Raw genomic sequence first — 24,238 nt, 5'->3', positions numbered from 1 at the left:
CACTCACTCACTCACTCACTCACTCACTCACTCACTCATACACACATAGCACACACACACTCACACACACCCCACAGTGGGTGCCTCTTCTTCATAAATATTGAAATAGAGGAACAGTCAGGGTTCCAGCTGAAAGCACCTTTCATTTTACCTTGCCTTTCAGCCCTGCACAATTGGCCACCCTTCTCCTCCTCCTCCTCTGTAGCAGAATGTAGTCTTTCTGCAGCGGGTAGTTTTAAGTGTCTCAGAAAACCTTGCTTTATTTTTCAAAACAACCTTATCTCCACAGCCTATTATTTTATGTAAGCTTTACTCTAAAATGTCCCAGAAGTGGATTGCGTTTCTTACTGTATTGTACGTAAGCATACGGTTACATTTTTAAGTGTAATTGTTATTTATATAGAACATTGCCCCTTTTTCCAACCGTATCATAGCAGCCATTTAGTAAAACAGCCATGGCATGCAAGCCAGCAGAGGTGCGAGACTGATTACTGCAAGCTTGACTTGTGTAATGTCAACCTCTCCTCTCCTCCTTCCTCAGGTATGACATCCGGTATGAGAAGGAGGATTTCCTCCTGAGGATCAAGAAGGCATCGGCTGGCGACCAGGGCACCTTCACCTGTGTGGCTGAGAACCGTGTGGGCAAAGTGGAGGTCTCGGCTACCCTCACCATCAGGGGTGAGTATATATTACTGTAGGAGACAGACAGACACCAGTCCTGTTCCTGGAGCTGTGGTAATAGTCTCAGCAGGGTGAGTCCGTGCGAGTGTTATTGCCCCCCTGATGTGAGCCTGGAGCTGGGCTCAGTCCCTCTCTCTCCCAGGGCCCAGACTGAATGATTACACCAGGACCTCCAGCCTCCACACAAAGATGAGCAACTTAACCAGAACCAATTGTGCTACACACCCTGCATCCCTCTCTCCACTGGGATGCTAATAGAACTGGTGCAGTGAGACTCTGGTAGGGTATTTTAAGGGTATTTGAGTTGAAGAGTGTAAGGCAGGCAAAACTCAGCGTTCTGATTTTGCCTTTGTTTGTTTGTACATAAGCACAGTGTGTCAGTGGTGATGCTATGATGTTTCCACATCTGTGACTGTGCATAAGACAATGTGAACATTGTATTACTATAAAAACCTTCCAACCCAAGATGATGCCAGGTTTATTTCATTTACCTAAGCCCCTTGCCATCACCTGCCATGGTGACTGAGCCCCACTCTCCTCATCCGTTCCTGCTGGACTTTTGTACCCAACACCATATGTCATTCATTTCTGATTTTCATTTATTTTTCTTTCCCTCTCCTCTCCTCCTCTCCTCCGCTCCTCTCGGTCTTGTGTTTTGTCCTCACCCATCCACACCATTGTTCTTTCACCAGATCGCCCTGTTGGTAAGTAAGACCTGATCCCATTCTGCATGTATTACTCTCTCTCTCTCTCTCTCTCTCTCTCTCTCTCTCTCTCTCTCTCTCTCTCTCTCTCTCTCTCTCTCTCTCTCTCTCTCTCTCTCTCTCTCTCTCTCTCTCTCCTCTCTCTCTCTCTCTCTGTAACACAACGATACACACATGCACACACACACGCAAAGGCACATGCTTAAAAGGGCTCAGTAAATGTTCCTACACTTGTATACAGTGAGGGAAAAAAGTATTTGATCCCCTGCTGATTTTGTACGTTTTCCCACTGACAAAGAAATGATCAGTCTATAATTTTAATGGTAGGTTTATTTGAACAGTGAGAGACAGAATAACCAAAAAAAATCCAGAAAAACACATGTCAAAAATGTTATAAATTGATTTCCATTTTAAGGGAAATAAGTATTTGACCCCTCTGCAAAACATGACTTAGTACTTGGTGGCAAAACCCTTGTTGGCAATCACAGAGGTCAGACGTTTCTTGTAGATGGCCACCAGGTTTGCACACATCTCAGGAGGGATTTTGTGCCACTCCTCTTTACAGATTTTCTCCAAGTCATTAAGGTTTCGAGGCTGACGTTTGGCAACTTGAACCTTCAGCTCCCTCCACAGATTTTCTATGGGATTAAGGTCTGGAGACTGGCTGGGCCACTCCAGGACCTGTGCTTCTTCTTGAGCCACTCCTTTGTTGCCTTGGCCGTGTGTTTTGGGTCATTGTCATGCTGGAATACCCATCCACGACCCATTTTCAATGCCCTGGCTGAGGGAAGGAGGTTCTCACCCAAGATTTGACGGTACATGGCCCCGTCCATCGTCCCTTTGATGCGGTGAAGTTGTCCTGTCCCCTTTGCAGAAAAACACCCCCAAAGCATAATGTTTCCACCTCCATGTTTGACGGTGGGGATGGTGTTCTTTGGGTCATAGGCAGCATTCCTCCTCCTCCAAACACGGCGAATTGAGTTGATACCAAAGAGCTCCATTTTGGTCTCATCTGACCACAACACTTTCACCCAGTTGTCCTCTGAATCATTCAGATGTTCATTGGCAAACTTCAGACGGGCATGTATATGTGCTTTCCTGAGCAGGGGGACCTTGCGGGCGCTGCAGGATTTCAGTCCTTCACGGCGTAGTGTGTTACTAATTGTTTTGTTGGTGACTATGGTTCCAGCTGCCTTGAGATCATTGACAAGATCCTCCCGTGTAGTTCTGGGCTGATTCCTCACTGTTCCCATGATCATTACAACTCCACGAGGTGAGATCTTGCATGGAGCCTCAGGCCGAGGGACGTTGACAGTTCTTTTGTGTTTCTTCCATTTCGAATAATCGCACCAACTGTTGTCTCCTTCTCACCAAGCTGCTTGGCGATGGTCTTGTAGCCCATTTCAGCCTTGTGTAGGTCTACAATCTTGTTCCTGACATCCTTGGAGAGCTCTTTGGTCTTGGCCATGGTGGAGAGTTTGGAATCTGATTGATTGATTGCTTCTGTGGACAGGTCTCTCTTATACAGGTAACAAGCTGAGATTAGGAGCACTCCCTTTAAGAGTGTGCTCCTAATCTCAGCTCGTTACCTGTATAAAAGACACCTGGGTTCCAGAAATCTTTCTGACTGAGAGGGGGTCAAATACTTATTTCCCTCATTAAAATGCAAATCAATTTATAACATTTTTGACATGTGTTTTTCTGGATTTTTTGTTGGTGTTATTCTGTCTCTCACTGTTCAAATAAACCTACCATAAAAATTATAGACTGATCATTTCTTTGTCAGTGGGCAAACGTACAAAATCAGCAGGGGATCAAAAACTTCTTTCCCTCACTGTACATACACACCCATAAACACAAAACACACATTCACACCTGATTATTTAACATACAGTACTAATACATGCACATTTTGTTCCTTAGTTTGAATCACCCAACCCTGCCCTCCTTTTAGTTGTGTGTTGTAAAGTTAGTTGAAAACCCTTTGTTTCTCCAACCGTATCAAGACATAGTAGTTGATATGCAGTAGTTCTGATGTAGAAACTAGAAGGGGAGAATGTGTGTTAAAGCAGCCGTGCTCATGAGTTGGTCTCATTCATGCAGGTTTGCAGTCAGCTGGATCTATGGCTTGTGTGGTCTGTTAGCTGTAGTAATGGCTCTTAAGAGAGACTACTAGACAATCACCTGTTGCATGTTCCCTGCAGCCTGTAGCTTGTAGCTGAAACCTGTAGCGCTCCTTGCTTAGTTTGTATACATGAACATCATTTTCTCTAAATGTGTTCCTGCTGTGCTGTGGTGACAGTTTCACATCTCTGACCTTTGACCTTCAGAGGCTCCCCTGTTTGTGGTGCGACCCCGGGACCAGATCGTGGCTGAAGGGCGCACAGCCACCTTCCCCTGTGAGACCAAGGGCAACCCCCAACCCACTGTGTTTTGGCAACGAGAGGGCAGCCAGGTAAGAAACACTTGTTTGAATAACGTGTGTTGAATGTCTGTGTGCTTTTATACATGAGAGTTCCCCTTAGTGTGTTGGCCTCCTCCAATGCACATAAACAAAAATAACCTTTTACTTGTTTACCTAATTGAGACATGAAGGTTGGGTCCTGATTGGACAGTGGATAGAGCCGTGGAGCGAGAGAGAGCATTCCGGATTCCTGAGCCCGGTGACAGTTACATAATGAAGTGGTCATCAATCATCAGTCCACTCTGCAGGGCTCTGACCAGAAATTTATTTCTCAAGAAATTACAATCATTTGCTGCATTAGTTGTTAGGCATAATGGGATCAGGCTAATGTCCTTCCCTTCCCATCCGTTTGTCTGCTCTCAGGTAGCAGAATGGGAAAAAAATCGAATTGAAGCGAAAGAGGTAGAGACTTCAAGGCTATGTGTGGGCGGCCGTGAGGACTCACTTAACTTCAAGACCCGTAGTGCAGGGCATCATCACTGGCAGGGCTGACTGCGTCTCACACACAGTGTAAATTACTGACCACTCCGAGCAGATAGAGGACCCCAAACCCTTACTACTGAATTACACACACATTTGTAGGATAAGTGAGTGAATAGGAGGACTAAGGACATAACATCCTAGTCAGTAATGAACACACACTGAGAATGGAAATGGAGTAAAATAGAGCAAGGCTTCAGATGATTGGTTTAACCTGTTGGTGCTTTTTAGTTAATGCAGTCTGCTCTTGCCTTGTGCATGGGACTATACTGTTATATAACATTGTATTGCCAAGGTTGTCACTGACAGCAATTATGACTCATAACTGCACAGTACAGTTATGATTTATTATTCACTCATACTATTAACGGCAACATTTAGGCCTACATTGAATCTCGCCATGTTTTCTATGGAGCACAGGACTAAACAACATGCTGTTTTTCATAATGAATCTATGTTATCTCACCAGGATCTGCTGTTCCCCAGCCAGCCAGCGCAGGGAGACAGCCGTGTGTCAGTGGCAGTGAGTGGAGAGCTGACCATCTCCTCCGTACAGCGCTCTGATGCAGGCTACTACACCTGCCAGGCCCTTACTGTGGCCGGCAGCATCCTGGCCAAGGCTCAGCTAGAGGTGGCAGACGGTGAGAGTATATAGAGCATGCCATGCACAAACACACGCACACACACACACACACACACAGACACACACACACACACACACACACACACACACACACACACACACACACACACACACACACACACACCACACCCCCTACACTGGTAGATGTGGTCATATCAATGCGCACCTGCAGAGCTATCCTTGCCAACCGAATTGTGTACCTTGCCTGAGAACAATGCACAACTAAGTGCAAGCACACACACTTGCTTGACCACATGCACTGAAGGTGCATAAAATTAATCAGAGGCTGACTGTTTAATGCTTGGCACTAGTCTTGGCTGAGATGTGCTGAAAGCTGTAAGAGCTAATCGGTCAAATGCCTTCATCCACTTCATTAGCATGTCACTGTGGGAAGTTACACCAGAGACAGGCCATGAAAGGCCTACAAAGAGAGAAACTGTTCAAATGAAAACTCTCTCCCTGATGGAGAGTCACATGTACACCTCTCTCCTCCTCTCAAAGAGCATCATTATCTTAAGTGCTGAGCTAGTGCCAGTTAGGAGCTGTTTACGCCTCTCTCGCTCTCTCTTTCTCTCTCTCGCTCTCTATCTCTGTCTCCATCTCTCTCTCTCTTTCTCATTCATTTCCTGGATTCCTCTCTCACACATTATTGAATTTACATCTGCTAAAGTTTTTTTTGGAAAGAGAACATACCTTGCCATGCGAGTTGGAAAATATGTAAATAGTGTTGCTGTATACAGTACAGGGAATTGAAGGAATTGATCAAGTGATTGAGTGTGAAAAATGCAACAAGAGCTCACGGTTTTACCAATTTGACTTCAGATTCAGACACAAATTTTTAAGTTGCTCCAATGGTCAAATTTTGAAGTGTTTTTGACACCCTGGGTTGCTCCTAATGCTCAAATCAAGTAAATCAAATCAAATTGTATTTGTCACATCTGCCGAATACAACGGGTAGACATAACCGTGAAATGCTTGCTTACGAGCCTAGTGATACAGAATTAAAAAATAATAGTAAAAATAAAAATAGTAAGACAAGAGGAATAAAATATACAAAAATGAAGCTATATACAGGGAGTACCAGTACCAGATCAATGTGCAGGGAGGGGAATGAGGTATTTGAGGTAGATATGTACATGAAGACAGGGTAATGTGATTAGGCATTAAGATAGATAATAATAAGACTAAAATAAAGGACAGAGTAGCAACAGCATATGATGAGTATGTCAAATCAAATGAAATTGTATTTGTCACATGCGCTGAATACGACAAGTTTAGACCTTACTTTGAAATGCTTACTTACACGCCCTTAACCAACAATGCAGTTTTAAGAAAAACAAGAATTAAGAACAAATATTTACTAAATAAACTAAAGTAAAAAATAAAAGAGCAACAATAAAATAGCAATAACGAGGGGGTACAGGTTAGTCAAGGTAATTGAGGTAATTTGTACATGTAAGTAGGGGTAAAGTGACTATGCATAGATAATAGATAATAAACAGCAAGTAGCAGCAGCGTAAAAAAAAGGCGGGGTTGGGGGTCAATGCAAATAGTCCAGGTAGCCATTTAATTAGCTATTTAGCAGTCTTATGGCTTGGGGGTAGAAGCTGTTCAGAAGCCTTTTGGACCTAGACTTGGCGCTCCGGTACCGATTGCCATGCCGTAGCAGAGAGAACAGTCTATGACTAGGGTGGCTGGAGTCTTTGGCAATTTTTAGGGCCTTCCTCTGACACCGCCTGGTATAGAAGTCCTGGATGGCAGGAAGCTTGGCCCCAGTGATGTACTGGGCCATACTGGAGGCCGAGCAGTTGTCATACCAGGTGGTGATGCAACCAGTCAGGAGGTTCTCGATGGTGCAGCTGTATAACTTTTTGAGGATCTGAGGACCTATGCCAAATCTTTTCAGTCTCCTGAGGGGGAATAGGTGTTGTTGTGCCCTCTTCACGACTGTCTTGGTGTGTTTGGACCACGATAGTTTGTTGGTGATGTGGACACAAAGGAACTTGAAGCTCTCAACCTGCTCCAGTACAGCCCCATCGATGAGAATGAGGGCGTGCTCTTCCCTCCTTTTCCTGTAGTCCACGATCATCTCCTTTGTCTTGATCACATTGTGGGAGAGGTTGTTGTGTGTGTGTGTTGTGTGTTTGTGTTGTGTCGGTATACATTTGTGTGTTATATGAGTGTGTGCGTATGTACAGTAGTGTATGTGAATGTGTGTGGGTTTTGTGTGAGTGGGTCAGTATGGTATATATGTGAGTGTGTATATAGTGTGTATATTTTGTCTTGTGAGTGTGCATAGAGTCAGTGCAAGACAGGGTCAGTAACCATTAAAACTTCTTCGGGCTAGGGGGAAGTATTTTCCCGTCCGGATGAAAAGCATGCCCAAAGTAAACTGCCTGCTACTCAGGCCCAGAAGCTAGGATATGCTTATAATTAGATTTGGATATAAAATACACTGAAGTTTCTAAAACTGTTAGAATAATGTCTGTGAGTATAACAGAACTGATTTGGCAGGCGAAACCCAATCCACAATCCATCCAGGGAAAAAATATTTTGAGGTCATTGTGTTTTCCAATGGATTTCTATGGGAGACCTTATTAGGGCCTAGATTGCAGTTCCGATGGCTTCCACTAGATGTCAACAGTCTTTAGAAATTGTTTGATGTTTTTCTTTTGAGAAATGAAGAAGTAGTGCTATTCTTTGTACATGTCACTCTGAAGGGCTTTAGTCTTTTGTTGTGCGTGAACAGGAGCGCACTCCGTGTTATTTTTCTTCGGTATTGGAAACAGATTATCATGTCTTAAATTTGATCGTTTATTGAAATTTTAGGATACCTCAGGTTGGATTAGGAACGTTGTTTGAAATGTTTGGACCAAGTTTACAGGTAACTTATTAGATACTTTGTTGTCATGTTGGAACCGGTGTATATCTGAATCAAACGCGCCAAATAAATGGACATTTTGGGGATATAAAGAAGGAATTTATCGAACAAAACGACCATTCATTGTATCACTGAGACATTTGAGATTGCAAAAAAAAGAAGATCTTCAAAGGTAAGTGTCATGACTTCCGCTGAAATCGGTCCCTCTCCTTGTTCGGGCGGCGTTCGGAGGTCGATGTCGCCGGCCTTCTAGCCACCGCTGATCCACTTTTCATTTTCCATTTGTTTTGTCTTAGTCTTACACACTTGGTTTCACCCACCCAATTACCTGTTTATTATTTAACCCTCTGTTCCCCATGTTTGTTTGTGAGTGATTGTTTGTTGTATTGTGGTCCGTATTGTGGGCTTGGTAATTCTCTTGTATTTTGATGACTTTGAGTAAAGTTACTTTTATTTACTCATCTCTGCTGTCCTGCGCCTGACTCCTCTGCACCAGTGTCACGTCCTGACCCTGGTATGAGGTCATTTTTCCCTAGTAGTTTGATCAGGGCGTGACAGGGGGGTGTTTTGTCTATGTGTTTTGGGTTTTCTGTTTTCTATGTGGGTTGTCTAGAGTTTCATTCTATGTTGTCATTTTCTATGTTGTGGCCAGGTATGGTTTCCAATCAGAGGCAGCTGTCTATCGTTGTCTCTGATTGGAAGCCATACTTAGGCAGCCTGTTTTTCATGGGATTTTGTGGGTGGTTGTTTCCGTTTAGTCTAGAGTACCTGACGGGACTGTTGTTGGTCGTTTTATTGTTTTGTTGTTGAAGTGTTTTCATTAAAAATCAAAGAATGAGCACTATACACGCTGCACCTTGGTCTCCATTCAATGACCCCTATGACAACCAGCTACACATAGATCCTTACAGTAAGGCATTTATTATATGGCTATTTCTGACTTTTGTGTTGCACCTGCCTGGTTGAAAAATGATTTTCATGTGTTTGTATTCGGGACGCTGTCCTTATATAATCGCATGGTGTGCTTTCACCATAAAGCGTGGTCGTTTTATTGTTTTGTTGTTGAAGTGTTTTCATAAAAAATCAAAGAATGAGCACTATAGACGCTGCACCTTGGTCTCCATTCAACGACCCCTATGACAGAACCACCCACAGTAAAAGGACTGAGCAGCGTGAGAGGAGGTACCTGGAGTTGTGGATGTGGGAAGAAATCCTGGATGGGAAGGGACCCTGGAGCCAGGCTGGGGAGTATCGTCACCCGAAGGAGGAATTGGAAGAAGCGAGGGAGCGACGGTATTATGAGGCGCTGTATCCTCCAATAGGGGAGGCGAAGAGGCAGCCCCAAAAAACTTTTTGGGGGGGAGGCATACGGGGAGTTTGGCGAGGTCAGGGGGAGCCCTGATCTAACTTCCCGGGCATTTCGGAGTGAGCCATGGAGTAAACCGGAGCCAGTCGGGGAGTCAAGCGCGGAGCACGACGCTAGATTCCGGAGAGAGGTACTGGCGGAAAGGGCACGGCGGAGCAGGCGCGCAGAGGGGCGAGCAATGCAGTATGGAGTGATGCGCACTATGTCGCCCATACGCACTCACAGTCCGGTGCGGTCGATACAAGCTCCTCAACGTTGCCGTGCGAGAGTTGGCCGGCAGCCAGGAAAAAGTGTGCCGGCTCAACGTATCTGGCCTCCAGTGCGGCTCTTCGGCCCAGGATACCCTACGCCTGCTCCACACACGGTACCCCTCATTCCCCAGCACAGCCCAGTTCGTCCTGTGCCAGCGCTCCGCCCTTGCCGGGCTAGAGTCAGCATCAAGCCAGGATGGGTTGTGCTAGCCGTAAGTGCCAGACCTCCAGTAAACCTCCATGGCCCAGTACGTCTGGTGCCTGCTCTGCGCACTCTCCCTCCAGTGCGCACCCATAACCCGGTACGGCCGGTGCCTGCTGTGAGCACTCGGCTCTTAGTGCGTCTCCCCAGTCCGGTGAGACCGATTCCTGCTCCACGTAAAAATCCTCAAGTGATAATCGATGGTCCGATGCCTGTAAAGATGATCCATTGCACTAAGCCTTTAGTGATGATCCATGGCCCGGACCCTGTAGGGACATTCCATGGCACGAAGCCTGAAGAGGTAATCCATGGCCCGGAACTTGAGGAAAAAATCCTTGGCAAGAAGCCTGGAGGGATTCTAAATATTCCGGAGCTTGTAAGGATAAACCATGGCACGATGCCTGTCAGAATAATCCATGAGCCGGCACCTGTATTGAGAATCCAAGGTAAGATGCCTCCAGTGATGATCCTTGGTGCGGAACCTATAGAAATGATCCAAGGCATGGAGTCAGCAGCAATAGTCATTAGTCCGGAACCGATTATGACGCCTCCTAGTCCGGAGCCTCCGGCGACGCTGTTCCGTCCGGAGCCTCCAGCTACACTCCCCAGTCTGGAGCTTCCAGCAACGCTCTTCAGTCCGGAGCCTTCAGCAACGCTCCCCAGCCCGGGGCCTCCAGCGACGCTCCCCAGTCTGGAGCCTCCAGCGACAGTCTGCAGCCCGGAGACTTCAGCGGCGGTCTGCAGCCCAGAGCCTTCAGCGGTGGTCTGCAGCCCAGAGCCTTCAGCGGCGGTCTGCAGCCCAGAGCCTTCAGCGGCGGCCTGCAACCGAGATCCTCCAGCAGCGGCTTGGAGGTCGGAACCTCCAGCAGTGGTCTACAGCACAGTGATTCTGGTAAGGATCTACAGTCCAATTCCTCCAATAATGATCCACAGGCCTATGTTACAAAAGCGGAGGGATATTCGGGCGGAATGGAGGTTACGCCCTGAGCCAGAGCCACCTCCGTTGCTGGAGGATCGGGAGAAGAGGAAGGTTCTGGGTGGAGCACATGAGCCGCCATAGACTGTTGTCACCCTCACTGCCCTCCCTTTGTGTTTGGGGTTGTTGTTGGGTTTTTTGGTTTGGGTGCAGTCGGAGTGTGCACCTTTGGGGGAGATACTGTCACGTCCTGACCCTGGTATGTGGTCATTGTTTCCTAGTAGTTTGGTCAGGGCGTGACGGGGGTGTTTTGTCTATGTGTTTTGGGTTTTCTGTGTGGGTTGTCTAGAGTTTCATCCTATGCTGTCATTTTCTATGTTGTGGCCAGGTATGGTTTCCAATCAGAGGCAGCTGTCTATCGTTGTCTCTGATTGGAAGCCATACTTAGGCAGCCTGTTTTTCATTGGGGTTTTGTGGGTGGTTGTTTCCGTTTAGTCTAGAGTACCTGACGGGACTGTTGTTGGTTGTTTTATTGTTTTGTTGTTGAAGTGTTTTCATTAAAAATCAAAGAATGAGCACTATACACGCTGCACCTTGGTCTCCATTCAATGACCCCTATGACAACCAGCTACACATAGATCCTTACAGTAAGGCATTTATTATATGGCTATTTCTGACTTTTGTGTCGCACCTGCCTGGTTGAAAAATGATTTTCATGTGTTTGTATGCGGGACGCTGTCCTCATATAATCGCATGGTGTGCTTTCACCATAAAGCCTTTTTGAAATCTGACATAGCTGCTGGATTAACAAGAAGTTAAGCTTTATTTTGATGTTTTACACTTATATTTTTGTCAATGTTGAATATTTATATTTCTGTAGTTTGAATTTGACGCTCTGCAATTTCACTGGATGTTGTCAAATCAATCCCGCTAACGGGATTGGAGCGGGATTCGCGCTTAAGGGATCCCTAAGAGGTTTTAACTAACTATTTAGCAGTCTTACGCCTGATATAGAGGTGCTGGATGGCAGGGACCTCGGTACTGGGCTGTCCGTACCATCCTCTGTAGTGCTTTGCGGTCGAGGGTGGTGCATTTGCCATATCAAGCGGTGATGCAGCCAGTCAAGATGCTCTCGATAGTGCAGCTGTAGAACTTTTTGCTCAGCATAGTCCCGTTGCTCCAAACTAGGGCTGTGCGGTCACAAAATTTCGTCAGCCGGTGGTTGTCAAGCAAATAACTGTCGATCTCACGGTAATAAACACATTTAGCATCTCCTAGTTTCCACACATAGCCTACAAGCTACAGATGCAGACCTTTGGAACATCTACATTTTAAAAAGGCTAATAAATCCATGTAATATAGCTAACACATTCACAATAAATTCATTATTTATTTTAGACAGGTCTAAAGAAATAGGATATAAAGAAAATATTATCTATTTTACAAGAACAGAATAGCATACTCTGAGTTGTCTTTATGTTATGTCACACCCTGACCGTAGAGATCCTTAGTATTCTCTATGTTTGGTTAGGTCAGGGTGTGACTCGGGTGGGAAAGTCTATGTTTTCTGTTTCTTTGTTTGTGGGCCGAGTGTGGTTCCCAATCAGAGGCAGCTGTCTATCGTTGTCTCTGATTGGGAATCATACTTAGGCAGCCTATTTTCCACCTGTGTTTGTGGGAGGTTATCCTGTTGGGGATAGGGGGCAGTATTTGCACGGCTGGATAAAAAACGTACCCGATTTAATCTGGTTACTACTCCTGCCCAGTAACTAGAATATGCATATAATTATTGGCTTTGGATAGAAAACACCCTAAAGTTTCTAAAACTGTTTGAATGGTGTCTTTGAGTATAACAGAACTCCTATGGCAGGCCAAAACCTGAGAAGATTTCAAGCAGGAAGTGGCCTGTCTGAGAAGTAGTGTTTCATCTTGGCTCTTTTTATTGAAAACTCAGGATCTGTGCAATAACGTGACACTTCCTACGTCGTCCATAGGGTCTCAGAGCCCGGGAAAACGGTGAACGATATCGAGGCAGGCTCTGGCTGAAACACTTTATCGCTTTTGGCAAGTGGCCACTCAGAGTACTATGGGCTTAGGCGCGTGCCCGCTTCGACCGAATGGTTTCTTTTCCTTTGTCTGTTTATCTAAACGCAGATTCCCGGTTCGGAATATTATCACTTTTTTATGAGAAAAATTGCATAAAAATTGATTTTAAACAGCGGTTGACATGCTTCGAAGTACGGTAATGGAATATTTAGAATTCTTTTGTCACGAATTGCGCCATGCTCGTCACCCTTATTTAGCCTTTAGGATAGTGTCTAGAACGCACGAACAAAACGCCGCTGTTTGGATATAACGATGGATTATTTTGGACCAAACCAACATTTGTTATTGAAGTAGAAGTCCTGGGAGTGCATTCTGACAAAGACAACAAAGGTAAGAACATTTTTCTTATAGTAAATCTGACTTTGATGAGTGCTAAACCTGCTGGGTGTCTAAATAGCTAGCCCTGTGATGCCGGGCTATCTACTGAGAATATTGCAAAATGTGCTTTCACCGAAAAGCTATTTTAAAATCGGACATATCGAGTGCATAGAGGAGTTCTGTATCTATAATTCTTAAAATAATTGTTATGCTTTTTGTGAACATTTATCGTGAGTAATTTAGTAAATTCACCGGCAGTGTTCGGTGGGAATGCTAGTCACATGCTAGTCACATGCTAATGTAAAAATCTGGTTTTTGATATAAATATGAACTTGATTGAACAAAACATGCATGTATTGTATAACATAATGTCCTAGGGTTGTCATCTGATGAAGATCATCAAAGGTTAGTGCTACATTTAGCTGTGGTTTGGGTTTATGTGACATTATATGCTAGCTTGAAAAATGGGTGTCTGATTATTTCTGGCTCGGTACTCTGCTGACATAATCTAATGTTTTGCTTTCGTTGTAAAGCCTTTTTGAAATCGGACAGTGTGGTTAGATTAACGAGAGTCTGATTTGAATAACGCGCCACAGGATTCAACTGGCTGTTGAGTAGGTGGGACGCAAGCGTCCCACCTAGCCCAGAGAGGTTATTTTCTGTTTAGTGTCTGTGCCTGACAGAACGGTTCGCTTTCGTTTTGTTGCTTTTGCTTATTCTTGTTTGAGTGTTTCTTGAAATAAAGTATCATGAACACTTACCACGCTGCGCCTTGGTCCACTTCTCCTTCTAACGACGAGTGTTACATGTTAGGTCCTAATCTGGCTATGCCATATGGCTGTAGGCTACACTAGTTCATTTAGCAGACAAGATTTGGTTAGAATTCCATGGCATTATTTTATATTGTTTTATAGTATGAAGAATACAATTGAATAAAGCTGAATAAAATATAAATTATATTTTCTCCAAACTATTTGAGGGAGTGCGTGCATGCGTCTATTCTGTGTTGAGCCGTAGCAAAGAAATAGGTACTCCTATATGTTTAATTTAGAGTTATTAATGTAACTTTAGGCTGCATGATACGACTCTAATGATGATTTGAAAGAAGTCGCTTGAAAAGCATGAGCTCTGCTTTGTTTTTTTTGCGCAGGCTGTACACACTTCATCAGTCTCTCATTCACAATTTGACAAGCACTTGATAATGCCTCAAATTTCACGACGGCATCCCCTTTGTGTGGCCATAATGCACCCTAAAAAAAGTAAATGACTTTTACGGCCAGTGGCCGTTGTTCCCTTCTCCCAGAGTGCTAAGTGCCCCGAATCACTTCTCACTCACATGGCTCTCCATCACGTGATTGGGTCTTTCTCACAGGCTACAAGTGAAGACAGACACATCGGGGACGCGACTGCGTGCGTGCTTATCCAATTCTGAGGCGCATATTGAAGATATTGGAAGAACTGTCCACATTTACTTTTCGTCAGCCAACAAGATGAGTTGACCTAACAAACAGCAAAAGCTCTAGCCTATGTCAATCTACTATCCCCCATTGTACTAGAGTTTACCTATTCAATTCTGTGCCAGAAATAAATATTCTAAACATAGTCTGGTACAGTTGTGGGATGCAATAGATCCTAAATTAATGCAACCACTAGCATAAAAAAAAAGAAATTATTCAATGTGGCTGACGCAGATCAGAACATTTAGCTTGACATCTCGTTAACTATTAAGCTATTTCTTCACATTATAAGCGCAGCAAAGCACACATGGCAGTAGGTTATAAGCGTGAATGTTCCATTAGCGAGAAAACACCATTATCAAAAGTGAGATTATGCATGTAATGCTTTGATTATAAAGGTGCATTTTTATGGTGAAAAGTATCTTCCCCAAACTTGAAACTCACGCGTTACTTATGTATGCCAGTTATGCTCTAAACTCATTGTAAAGTGGATTCATGTGCTTAATTTTAAGAAGTTATTTGGCCACTTCAGTTGTGATGCAAATCTTATCAAAACATTTTGGTTATGGAAAATATATTAACAGCGGTTTAGATAGTACAATGATCACCTACACTATACTTGCTTGTTTGTCACATAAACTGAAATTAGGCGAACTGTTAGAATTTTAGCAACCAGGAAATTGGTGGAGCAATTTCTGCATAGTGCATCTTTAAGTTTAGGCATTCATTCCGAATGGTTACGTTAAGGGTTAAGGTAAAAATAAAGTCAAAATTTGTCTCTACAACTGGAATTGAACACGGGACCTTCGGAAACCGGGAGAGGCTATACGGACATGCCTAGTGCCCAAATGTATTACATATTTGGTGCAGCAAAAGTAGAGTGGAGACGAACAGATTCGGTTCAGTAAGTCATCCTGTTGAGCCCTTCCCAGCTTGCTAGTTGATAGATGTTGCTAGAAAGATGTTGCTTGCCTGCCAAAGTTGGAACTTGGGAGCGTGCTTAGTATAGTTTTTTATGTAGACGTTAATGCCGTAGTTGTAAGTTTTCGTTGAAAATCACTACAATAAATGTGCTTTAGCTTTCACCCTGGCCTGATATTGGCTACACTATCTAGCTACTTCCTTTTCCTTACTGCGGCAAGCAGGATCGTAGGGACACTGTGCCCTGTGTTGTTGTGTTACCAGCTTGCAGTGCAAACTCTCCCCATTGAGCAGTAGACTGTATCACTTTGACATCCACATGGTGACTACAGTAGTATCAAATACCAATATTACAAGTTATTTCTCGTGTAGGATGTTGTCCTACTTTAAATAAAATCAAGTGGATGGAACAAATTGCCCAATTGAGCTACCGCCAGCGACATGTTATGCTGCTACCCGGTGGGAGGCAACTGCTGGCCAGTGGGAAGCAGCTCACGTCAGCAAGCACAAGCCTCTAAGCCCAACCATATTGCATTGCTCCGGGAGACCTGTTGCCCGGAGAAAAGATGCTAGCAAGCACCTCAATAGAACACTGTTGCACTGGTCATTTGCAACTTCTTGTCATTATGTTAGCTAATTGGCATGCCACGGTGACATCCAGATGTCGACCACAATACGACAAATTATTTCTCCCTCGACCATCGAAATAAGCATCACTTTCTTTTACAAGTTTTAACTAGCGCCATACTGCTGTTGTTGCCAGCATAAACTAGTATGATGGGAAGTTCTCATCAATACCACTGACTGAACCGAATCCATTCATCTACACTCCACTCTCAGCTGCGTGACATACGTCATCAATTTGGGCACCAGGCGTATCCATATATACTCTCCCATTCCACCGCCACTATCCACAACGTCTTAGCAAACCCAAGCCTACTTGATCATAATAGCGCTCACTGTTGCCTCTACTGGCCGGTTTCGAAGGCATTTACAGATGTCCTCAGGACATGGACAGGCGTACAATTTCTAAGTCAATCTTGAGCGATCTGGCTGGAAAAATAATGCAAGAAGAGGTAATCTTTTGTTATAGCATCTGATTACAGTTAAATAATATTTTTGGAGTCTAGCAATTGTTCAATATTAATCATACAATGTGGTGCTGACAATTATTACGTATACAGTGGGTATAGTATAAAAGTCTCAGCAGGAAAGTTAGCAGAGTAAAATGATGTCTCACTCTATAAAGGCTGGTGTCTGATTGGTTTCTCTGCTGGTTTCTCTTTCTGGTTTAGTGACTGTGTCCTCTGAGTCTGAAGGAGCTGTGATAGAATTTTAGAGCTCTAGAACCTGGTGCAAATACTCTGTCTGAGTTGAGACTAACAGCACTGATAAGCAGGGGAAGAAGAGACAATATTAAAAGATTGAACACACCAGAAATGCAGTGGCTTGTTTCTTGTCTGGGGGGGGGGGGGGCTGTGAGGTGCAGCGGTGAGTCAGAGGAGGAAGAGAAGGAAGGAGGGAGGGTGTGAAGGCAGGGTAATTAGCGCTGTAGGCGAGCCATCGTTATTCTACACCTTGTAAATAGAGCGCTATGGTGTGATATGGTCTCATTAGCACACACTATCAGAAACCTGCAAACGACCCCCAAAACAGGTACCCCCTATCACAACAGATACATCAAGAAGACCTTGCGTCTCCAATGATAAATGCATTAACGTTTATAGGGTCAAATTTGTAATTTAGTATAGCACTAAACTGTAATTCATAGTTTGTGTTTCATTGTTTTCATTGTGATTCCTTGTTTTTCTCCAGCCTCAAAGGACCGCCCCCCGCCCATCATCCGGCAGGGCCCATCCAACCAGACACAGGCTGTTGGGGGTGTGGCCCTGCTGAGGTGCCAGGCATCAGGGGACCCGGAGCCCACCGTTACCTGGCTGAAGGACGGCCTCAGTCTGCTGGGGAAGGACCTTCGCATGGCCCTGCTGGAGCCTGGCAGCCTGCAGATCCAAAGCTCCAGGGTGGGTTTATAGGACTGATGCTGTACAAACACAATACACACAGTCACAGCAGCAAGCCTCCACACTGTGTTCACTCATGATTGATTTGGCCATGAGTCTGCCTGCCATAGTGACTCCATCTTTTCTCTCTCTGCTTCTCTACTTTCATTGACTTCTTTTCAATAAACTGCCCTTTCTTTACGGTTTCTCTCTATTCTCAAAGGCAGGTTGTTAAGGTTTGTGTGTGTGTTTGTCGCTCTGTGTGTGAGTGTGCACGTGTGTTTATGCGCTTGCCTCTCATATTGTTTGTGAGAGAGAGGAGAGAAATTCCCATCTGATGTCAGTTGGATGTAATTCAAATGGACAAGTGCAGGCAGGTTGCCTCTAAAGATGAATAGAGGGTATTGATCTTTATAAGTCATTTAAAGCTGTCATTTAGAGCCATACGCCTAGCAGCATTTAGAGATGCTCTAACCCAAGGACAGTGATTGTGGGGAATGCAACCATGTAAGGGACAGATCGAAATTGACAAATAACAATACATGTAAAAACACATCCCTCCCTACCTTGTAGGCTTACCCAGTATCGAATTTCTGAATTTCATTAAACATTTTGGTGTTTTGTACCAGATGTCTCTTTCCATTCATCAAATTGCCTCTGCACAGTTTGGATTGATTGATTGATTGATTGATTGATTGATTGATTGATTGATTGATTGATTGATTGATTGATTGATTGATTGAAAGTTAAAAATATACATACAGTGCATTCGGAAAGTATTCAGACACCTTCACTTTTTCTACATTTTGTTACGTTACAGCCTTATTCTAAAATTGATTAAATGTTTATTTTCCTCATCATTCTAAACACAATACCGCACGTAGAGCCCCGAGACAAGATTGAGTCGAGGCACAGATCTGGGGAAGGGTACCAAAACATTTCTGCAGCATTGAACCATTGGCCTTCATCATTGTTAAATGGAAGAAGTTTGGAACCACCAAGACTCTTCTTAGAGCTGGCCGCCCGGCTAAACTGAGTAATCAGGGGAGAAGGGCCTTGGTCAGGGAGGTGACCAAGAACCCGATGGTCACTCTGACAGAGCTCTAGAGTTCCTCTGTGGAAATGGGAGAACCTTCCAGAAGGACAACCATCCCTGCAGCACTCTACCAATCAGGTCTTTATTGTAGAGTGGCCAGATGGAAGCCACTGCTCATTAAAAGGCACATGACAGCCCACTTGGAGTTTGCCAAAAGGACTCTCAGACTATGAGAATCAAGATTCTCTGGTCTGATGAAACCAAGATTGAACTCTTTGGCCTGAATGCCAAGTGTCACGTCTGGAGTAAACCTGGCACCATCCCTTTGTTGAAGCATGGTCGTGGCAGAATCATGCTGTGGGGATGTTTTTCAGTGGCAGGGACTGGGAGACTAGTCGGGATCAAGGGAAAGATGAACAGAACAAAGTACTGAGAGATCCATAATAATAACCTGCCACAGAGCGCTCAGGACCTCAGACTGGGGAGAAAGTTCACATTTTAACAGGACAAAAACTCTAAGCACACAGCCAAGACAACACAGGAGTGGCTTCGGGACAAGTCTCTGAAGGTCTTTGAGTGGCCCAGCCAGAGCCCGGACTTGATCCAGATCTAATATCTCTGGAGAGACCTGAAAATAGCTGTGCAGCGACGCTCAGCATCCTACCTGACAGAGCTTGAGAGGATCTGCAGAAGAATGGGAGAAACTCCTCAAATACAGGTGTGCCAAGCTTATAGCGTCATACCACAGAAGACTCGAGGCTGTAATCGCTGCCAAAGGTGCTTCAACAAAGTACTGAGTAAGGAGTCTGAATACTTATGTAAGTGTGATATTTCTGTTTTTTATTTTTAATACATTTGCAAAACTTTATAAAAACTTGTTTTTGCTTTGTCATTATGGGGTATTGTATGTAGATTGATGAGGGAAAAAAAATATTTCATCAATTTTAGAATAAGGCTGTAACGTAACATATTGTGTAAAAAGTGAAGGGGTCTGAATACTTTCTGAATACAGAAATCATTTTTAAAGTGACTGTGATTGCACAATGAAGTCAGGGACTTATTTCCAGTGTGGTCACTACATTTGCTGCAGCACATGCTGCAGAAATATAAGGACTGAATGCACACCTAATTTACACATCTCCATCTGGCTTTTGGGGGTCACCTTATTTTTTAACATGTATTGGATAACGGCACAATCATTTGGGCTTTTTTGGGCTTGGGCTCATAACATTTATTTAATGTATGACTCATCAGCCTCAGGTAGCATCATACTTGAATTTTCATGCCGATAAAAGCTCTTATCAAATCCAGACATACATGTATTAATATGCTTTAGAATGCCACTTCCGGTTTGGGCGGGAAATACCGGATTACCCGGGAGGAAAGTGGTTATTCTCGAGGTGGAACATTTTGTAAAATACCGGGAAAATATTCAAACCTACTCTGTAGCTTATTTTTTAGATGTTTGGGGCTGCTGGTGAACCATGATGTGCAGGCATAATCAAAGTGACACTGGACTAGCACACTTAACAGAGTCTTTAGTGTGTCTATAGGTTTCCATCTAATTGGCGACAGATTTTCATGTAAATCTTCTAAAATATGCATCAAAACAATATGCGTATTTCAGGGTTTCCTTTAGGAAAATGTGTCGCCTGACAACGTGACTGGGAAGATTTTAATTTACTAGACATTTGAGAAATTTACCGGACATCCATATTGTCACGTCCTGACCAGTAAAGGGGTTATTTGTTATTGTAATTTGGTCAGGATGTGGCAGGGGGTGTTTGTTTTATGTGTTTCGGGGTTTGTGGTTAATATCCTATGTTAGTATATTTCTATGTTCGTTCTAGTCTTTCTATTTCTATGTGTAGTTTATTGGGTTGACCTTCAATTGGAGGCATCTGTTCCTCGTTGCCTCTAATTGAAGATCCTATTTATTAGGGGTGTTTTTTCATGGGTTTTTGTGGGTAGTTGTTCCTTGTGTAGTTGTGTGCCAGTCTATGCGGAAGTGCGCACGATCTCGCTCATGCGCATGCACAGTCAGGTGCGAGCGATTCCAGCCCCTCGCAAGTGCCGTGCTAGAGTGGGCATACAGCCAGGTAGGAGTATGCCTGCGCAGTACATCTGGCCACCAGTACGTCTCCCAGAGTCGCCCTCCAGTCCGGAGCTCCCAGAGTCGCCCTCCAGTCCGGAGCTCCCAGAGTCGCCCTCCAGTCCGGAGCTCCCAGAGTCGCCCTCCAGTCCGGAGCTCCCAGAGTCGCCCTCCAGTCCGGAGCTCCCAGAGTCGCCCTCCAGTCCGAGGTCTCCAGCGACGTGCATCAGCCCGAGGTCTCCAGCGACGCGCATCAGCCCGAGGTCTCCAGCGACGTGCCTCAGCCCTGAGCCTTCAGCGGGAGTGGACAGGTTAGGTTGGGGACTAAGGCCGGAGCCTGAGCCACCTCCATAGTAGGTGGGTTGGGGAGGGGGGGGTGTAGCTCAAGAACCGTCAGTGACGGTGGCCACCCTCCCTTCCCTCCCTTTAGTTTGGGATTATTTTTGTTTTGGGGTTTATTTTTGTGCTTTTTTGTTTGAGGTGCATATCCAGGGTCTGCACCTTTGGGGGGGGGGGGGGGTAGTGTCACGTCCTGACCAGTAAAGGGGTTATTTGTTATTGTAGTTTGGTCAGGACATGGCAGGGGGTGTTTTTTATATGTGTTTCGGGGTTTGTGGTTAATGTTCTATGTTATTATATTTCTATGTTCGTTCTAGTCTTTCTATTTCTATGTGTAGTTTATTGGGTTGACCTTCAATTGGAGTCAGCTGTTCCTCGTTGCCTCTAATTGAAGGTCCTATTTAGTAGGGGTATTTTTTCATGGGTTTTTGTGGGTAGTTGTTCCTTGTGTAGTTGTGTGCCTTACAGGACTGTTTCTCGTCGTTGTTTTCGTTCAAGTGTTTGTTTTGGGTTTCTTCATTAATAAAAGAAGATGAGTTTACACATTCCCGCTGCGCCTTGGTCTCATCAGTACGACGAACGTGACACATATGCATTCAGATCCGACTTGGCGGAACCAGAGCCATCAATAAATTAGGGTTATTGGCCAAATGAGCCACATTTACGTGTCCCTAAAAACAGCCTATATCAAATTACCAAAACATTATTCCTTATGTTTCGATGTGTAGCATATGCAAAAAAAATGTATTGGTTTTTAGGCTTCTTTCCTAAAAAAATAATTGTCCACCTCACAATTCAGCTGTCAGAGATTTGAGCACTAAATTCATCAGGGCATTGCATGCATAGGCCTATAGGCTTTAGGTGTCCACTGTATGATATTAACATTACAAAATATATAGAGCCTATATAAGGAAGAGAAGCGTAGGCCTAGCCCCAGAGAGATAGAGCGGCAGATATGCTGGTGGGATGCTACGACACTGACATGCATTTCTTTATGTCAGATGGCTAGATAGTACAGATGTACAGAAGGAGGCTAATTTGTTATTTTTCAATCAGAATATCTGGTATAAAGATAAGCATTGTATTATTAGATTATAGTAGTAACTGTGGTAGGCATGAAACATTCTTCCTCATCTCAAGTTCTACTGTTGGAGTCAGTTGGAGCGCCATTGCACACTGCCTTCATATCATATGTTTGCAGTGGCTAAAGCTTAATATCAGCCACACCAAACCTTCACAAAAGTTTATTATTAAGGTAATGTCAAAAGTAATTTAAGCCATTGTTTATAGGGAAAATACGAGCAGGCAAACACAGCATTAAAGTTGGAACTTAATTTGGTTTAAACCTTTACAGAAGTTTTGAACAGGCTATACTGCAGCAATTACCAACAAAGGCAAGTGCCTACCATACCCAACAAATGACAGAAAAAGTATAATGTTATTTATTTTAAAACAGGCCTACTTATAACCTATCTTAAGCACACAATTAAAAAGACAGATGTCATTTTAGCCAATGAAAATGCCTCAAAATATTTAAACAAAACAGGTTTTTAATATTTAAATAAATAAGCTTACAAAAATAACAATGATATACAGTAATAATAAAAAAGATAAAACAAATTACTATAAAGTTCCAAAATGCTGCATTCTTCATATCTTAGTCCACTACAATATTAAAACATACATTCCATTCATAAGCTTTTTCACTCTACTGTAGGCATACTACACTGCTCAAAAAAATAAAGGGAACACTTAAACAACACAATGTAACTCCAAGTCAATCACACTTCTGTGAAATCAAACTGTCCACTTAGGAAGCAACACTGATTGACAATACATTTCACATGCTGTTGTGCAAATGGAATAGACAACAGGTGGAAATTATAGGCAATTAGCAAGACACCCCCAATAAAGGAGTGGTTCTGCAGGTGGGGACCACAGACCACTTCTCAGTTCCTATGCTTCCTGGCTGATGTTTTAGTCACTTTTGAATGCTGGCGGTGCTTTCACTCTAGTGGTAGCATGAGACGGAGTCTACAACCCACACAAGTGGCTCAGGTAGTGCAGCTCATCCAGGATGGCACATCAATGCGAGCTATGGCAAGAAGGTTTGCTGTGCCTGTCAGCGTAGTGTCCAGAGCATGGAGGCGCTACCAGGAGACAGGCCAGTACATCAGGAGACGTGGAGGAGGCCGTAGGAGGGCAACAACCCAGCAGCAGGACCGCTACCTCCGCCTTTGTGCAAGGAGGAGCAGGAGAAGCACTGCCAGAGCCCTGCAAAATGACCTCCAGCAGGCCACAAATGTGCATGTGTCTGCTCAAACGGTCAGAAACAGACTCCATGAGGGTGGTATGAGGGCCCGACGTCCACAGGTGGGGGTTGTGCTTACAGCCCAAAACCGTGCAGGACGTTTGGCATTTGCCAGAGAACACCAAGATTGGCAAATTCGCCACTGGCGCCCTGTGCTCTTCACAGATGAAAGCAGGTTCACACTGAGCACGTGACAGACGTGACAGAGTCTGAAGACGCCGTGGAGAACATTCTGCTGCCAGCAGCATCCTCCAGCATGACCCGTTTGGCAGTGGGTCAGTCATGGTGTGGGGTGGCATTTCTTTGGGGGGCCGCACAGCCCTCCATGTGCTCGCCAGAGGTAGCCTGACTGCCATTAGGTACCGAGATGAGATCCTCAGACCCCTTGTGAGACCATATGCTGGTGCGGTTGGCCCTGGGTTCCTCCTAATGCAAGACAATGCTAGACCTCATGTGGCTGGAGTGTGTCAGCAGTTCCTGCAAGAGGAAGGCATTGATGCTATGGACTGGCCCGCCCGTTCCCCAGACCTGAGTCCAATTGAGCACATCTGGGACATCATGTCTCGCTCCATCCACCAACGCCACGTTGCACCACAGACTGTCCAGGAGTTGGCGGATGCTTTAGTCCAGGTCTGGGAGGAGATCCCTCAGGAGACCATCCGCCACCTCATCAGGAGCATGCCCAGGCGTTGTAGGGAGGTCATACAGGCACGTGGAGGCCACACACACTACGGAGCCTCATTTTGACTTGTTTTAAGGACATTACATCAAAGTTGGATCAGCCTGTAGTGTGGTTTTCCACTTTAATTTTGAGTGTGACTCCAAATCCAGACCTCCATGGGTTGATAAATTGGATTTCCACTGATTATTTTTGTGTGATTTTGTTGTCAGCACATTCAACTATGTAAAGAAAAAAGTATTTAATAAGATTATATCTTTCATTCAGATCTAGGATGTGTTGTTTAAGTGTTCCCTTTATTTTTTTGAGCAGTATATTTTTCCTCTTTTGTTTTACTTCAATGAAAAAGGCCTCCATCTTCACAATCAACAGTAGCCTAGGCCAAGGCTCC

The 24,238-nt window shown here is 44.4% G+C and overlaps 1 protein-coding gene across 2 annotated transcripts in view; it reads left to right on the top strand.

The window, feature by feature from the left end:
• The window catches only part of LOC106568109 (roundabout homolog 2), a 163,748-nt gene that overhangs the window by 104,308 nt on the left and 35,202 nt on the right, over positions 1 to 24,238 (top strand). For both annotated transcript variants that reach the window (XM_082960439.1, XM_082960440.1), the window contains 4 exons: positions 542 to 678; positions 3,716 to 3,840; positions 4,799 to 4,970; positions 17,206 to 17,411. In XM_082960439.1, the coding sequence (XP_082816565.1) occupies positions 542 to 678; positions 3,716 to 3,840; positions 4,799 to 4,970; positions 17,206 to 17,411 (640 nt within the window). The remainder of the gene's footprint in view (positions 1 to 541; positions 679 to 3,715; positions 3,841 to 4,798; positions 4,971 to 17,205; positions 17,412 to 24,238) is intronic.

The sequence above is a fragment of the Salmo salar genome, chromosome 13 (genome assembly GCF_965601325.2).
Source record: "Salmo salar chromosome 13, fSalSal1, whole genome shotgun sequence".
NCBI lineage: Eukaryota > Metazoa > Chordata > Actinopteri > Salmoniformes > Salmonidae > Salmo > Salmo salar.
The sequence above is the reverse complement of the archived record's forward strand: the minus strand, read 5'-3'. Positions and strand labels throughout refer to the sequence as shown.